The 3,466-nt window shown below is 37.9% G+C and overlaps 1 protein-coding gene across 1 annotated transcript; it reads left to right on the top strand.

Moving 5' to 3' along the window:
- The first annotated feature begins 1,078 nt into the window (after positions 1–1,078).
- tbcela (tubulin folding cofactor E-like a) lies at positions 1,079–3,123 on the top strand. Its single transcript, XM_042481430.1, has 3 exons — positions 1,079–1,250; positions 2,485–2,624; positions 2,938–3,123. Exons 1-3 carry the CDS (start codon positions 1,109–1,111, stop codon positions 3,121–3,123), a joined length of 468 nt encoding a protein of 155 aa, XP_042337364.1. The 5' UTR covers positions 1,079–1,108.
- Positions 3,124–3,466: the final 343 nt, after the last annotated feature.

Raw genomic sequence — 3,466 nt, forward strand, 5'->3', positions numbered from 1 at the left:
AGAGCTACAGTTAATAACATTACACATAAAAACAAAATTATATGAATGACAGTTTTACTATTTGCATGACTTTTTTCAGTCCTGTAAAACAAAAATTTGAAATTTAATGACTTATCCTGGTTTTTGGTGACTGTGGGAACTCTTTTAGGAGTAATTGAGACTATGACAGAAACATTTTACAGCTAATGCCAAATGTGTGTAGATATATTTGTTTCTACTTGCTCAAAGTATTTATATTTTTAACTGGTGTGGCAAAAGTAGCATTCAATTTTTGACTTTGAAACGTGTATTTTTGCGATGATTATTTGATCAATTGTGGATTTGCTCCCTATTTTAGATTTATATCATCTTAATTAAACGTAGGCAAAAACAAAATAAAAAAGATTAGGACGTTATCTTGGTGTCTTAGTGATTGTCAATGACAATTTTCACAATTTTCTGATACTTTATAACTCAAAGATTAATTTATCATTCATGAAAATAAACATTAGACTTATATGCAATAAGAAAAAATCTTTAGTGGCAGTCCTTGTATAAACTCTTCTTTTTTTGTTAAACAACTACTCAGCTAACAATATTTGGTTATAAAAACGTTTTGAGAATGGTACAATGTAACAAATGCAATGTTTTAGTAATGTTTTCTTTTAGTTCCCAAAACATTCTTCTTAAAGTTAAGGTAACATTCTCTATAAGCATAAAAAATGTTAAAAATGTTTTTTTATGTTATCGTTAACATATCACATTACATTTTAATTTTAAAAAATGTTCTGTAATCTCAAAAATGTTGTGAATGTTGCTTTGAAAACGTTCCTCCTTTGTTCTCGTGTAACATTGTGGGAATGTTTAAAAAATAACATTCTAGAATGTTGCAGTTAAAATGTTACGTCTTTGTCATCTTTTAACCTTAAAGGAACATTATTTAAAATGATAAACATCATTAAAACGATCTTTGAACAATAAATTAAAATGTTTTCTTTAAACATTATTGTAACTTGTAGGTAACGTTAGCCAGTGAGTTGAGTTGTCCACGTGTTGACGGCTCATCCCTGTGGATGTCTCTCTCTGTCCTCTCCCAGCTGAGGGGGACGCTGTCCAGCGTTACGGAGCCATGGAGCCACCAGAGGACGGTCGTACCTTTGTGGAGGTGATGACCGAAAAGTACAGCCCGGAGAACTTCCCGTTACGCAGAGGGCCCGGTATGGGAGTGGTGGTGGTTCCCACTGCAGGTTCTCAAGGCTCCCCTATGAAAGGTGAGCCACACTGCAGGGGTCGACCGATACTGTTTTTTCAAAGCTGACAGGATACAGATTATTAGTAATTTATGAGGCCGATAACTGATATTTGGAACCGATATGCATTAACAATAAAAATGAAAATCTTTATGTAAATATTTAGAATTTGGAATATAATAAACTCCAGCACATAACTTTGTGTAAATGTCTCTAGCGAATCGAAACTGAGACTTTTAACATCAAATGCAGCATTTTTTTTTTTTTTAAATGAAGTCAAATGAAAAGGTATCGTGATTTATGTATCGTGATAATATTGTATCGTCGGTTCATGGCTGACTAGCTCTCCTGCTGAGTTCAACATGGTTTTGCTGTGCATCTCTCCCTCTCTCTTTCTCTTTCTTTTTTGTCATTATTGTAATTTAATTTTTATTTACGACATGTATTGCACGTCTGTCCGTCCTTTTTCTCCCGATACAGCATTTTTTTGGGGAGTTTTTCCTTAGACGATGTGAGGCTCTGAGGGCAGAGGGATGTCGAATGCTGTAAATCCCTCTGAGGCAAACTGTGTTTTGTGATAATGAATATGAGAAATAAAATTGACTTGACTTGTTGACAGTGTGGCAGTCACAGGAAAACAATAGGGTTAACCCCTGATGGGTCAATAGTTTACTGTGTTCTTTCATTACGACAGTGTTCCAGGGGTTTTTTGTTTTTGTTTTGCTTTGCAGTCTACGCAAATTAATGTTGCACAATGGAAAATCATCAGCCATCGGTGAATATCATCGTATTTGCAGATAACAGTCAACTAGGGGAAAATTGGCCAACACCGATGTCTGGCAGATAAATCTGTACATCACAACAGCTACTCCTGATTTTCCTCTCATACCTCTCGTTTTGACGGGATTGGTTCCTTAGTTTTGTGACGTAACAAATCCTAGAAGTCTGAATCTGTGTTTTTAAGACTGTAATTGGTATATATACATGGTATTAACTGCTAATTTTGTCAATGATATGTATCAAAGCACATTAAAAAACACCATCTGGACATGCTCACAAGGGTAAAAACTTGATTTTCACCAGAGGGCGACTTTAACAAATCCCAGCTTCCTGTGACTCATTATGTTTAATCTCAAATCCACTTTACTCACATGAAAAAAACTTTGAAACCCCTTTTTTTTCTGTATGAGCCGTCCCCTCTGTCAGACTAATCCTCATTAATCCTCCTTTCCGCCCTCTCCCACCTCTCCTGTAGACCGTCTCAACCTGCCCAGTATTTTGGTGTTGAACAGCTGTGGGATCAGCCGGGCAGGAGAGCAGGCTGAGATCGCTGCTTTCTGTGCCCATGTCATGGAGCTGGACCTGTCTCACAACAAGCTGCAGGACTGGCATGAGGTGCCGTCTCTGGGTTTATTAACATTACTTAATCGTGATAAGGCTGGTTATATCTGTGTTTTATTTATTGTCAACAAACCCTGTATCACAATGTTCAAAAAGTGAGATCAGTCTTTTAGTTTTTGGTTTAAATTTGTGGTTTCCTAATGGAATTGAATGGAATTGAATGGAATTGAATTGAATTGAATTGAATTGAATTGAATTGAATTGAATTGAATTGAATTGAACATGATTGATTGAAATTTATTTAAAACACGTATAAAAGGAAAGAAACTCTAATAATGTATTATGTGTGATAATTGTCTTGTTTCAGATCAGTAAAATTGTGTCCAACATCCCCAACCTGGAGTTTCTGAACCTGAGCTCTAACCCGCTGGCAGGAAACACCCTCGAGCCGCGCTGTGCTGAGGGTTTTTCCCGGGTCCGACGGCTCGTCCTCAACAACACTCAGGTGTCCTGGGAGACCGTGCTGCTGCTCACAAGGGAGATAACTGAGTAAGCAGCCGAATTGATCACTGCTTCTTAATTTCTCCACAGGCTGGCAAACTATTGTAACAGCACAGTACAGGCATCACCAACTGTTTCGGTTAAGTATTTTGGTTATTTAAAAAACCCTTTCCCCATCGGGGCTGCCAACTCCCACGCATCTGCCGTGCATCTCAGGCTTTTGGGCTCTGTCTCAAGCTCTCATGACACCGAGGAAAATCTCATGCCAAAACATAGTAAGGGCAGAGGTGGACATGTCCAACAGCCCACTCCAGCGCGTGGACATGTGCGACAGCGCTCTCCAACTGGAGCAGTTTTATAAACTGTCTCGCTCCTGCAAGCTTTTCCAACAAAAC

This window comes from Plectropomus leopardus, unplaced genomic scaffold (genome assembly GCF_008729295.1).
Source record: "Plectropomus leopardus isolate mb unplaced genomic scaffold, YSFRI_Pleo_2.0 unplaced_scaffold28648, whole genome shotgun sequence".
In the NCBI taxonomy this organism is placed as follows: Eukaryota; Metazoa; Chordata; class Actinopteri; order Perciformes; family Serranidae; genus Plectropomus; species Plectropomus leopardus.

What these genes read in the sequence shown, in the direction of transcription:
- tbcela (XM_042481430.1), top strand. Translation starts at nt 1,109, where the DNA reads ATGGAGCCACCAGAGGACGGTCGTACCTTTGTGGAGGTGATGACCGAA. An exon ending in TCAAGGCTCCCCTATGAAAG is followed by an intron (nt 1,251 to 2,484) that starts GTGAGCCACACT and finishes CCTCTCCTGTAG; the next exon opens with ACCGTCTCAACCTGCCCAGT. An exon ending in AGCTGCAGGACTGGCATGAG is followed by an intron (nt 2,625 to 2,937) that starts GTGCCGTCTCTG and finishes GTCTTGTTTCAG; the next exon opens with ATCAGTAAAATTGTGTCCAA.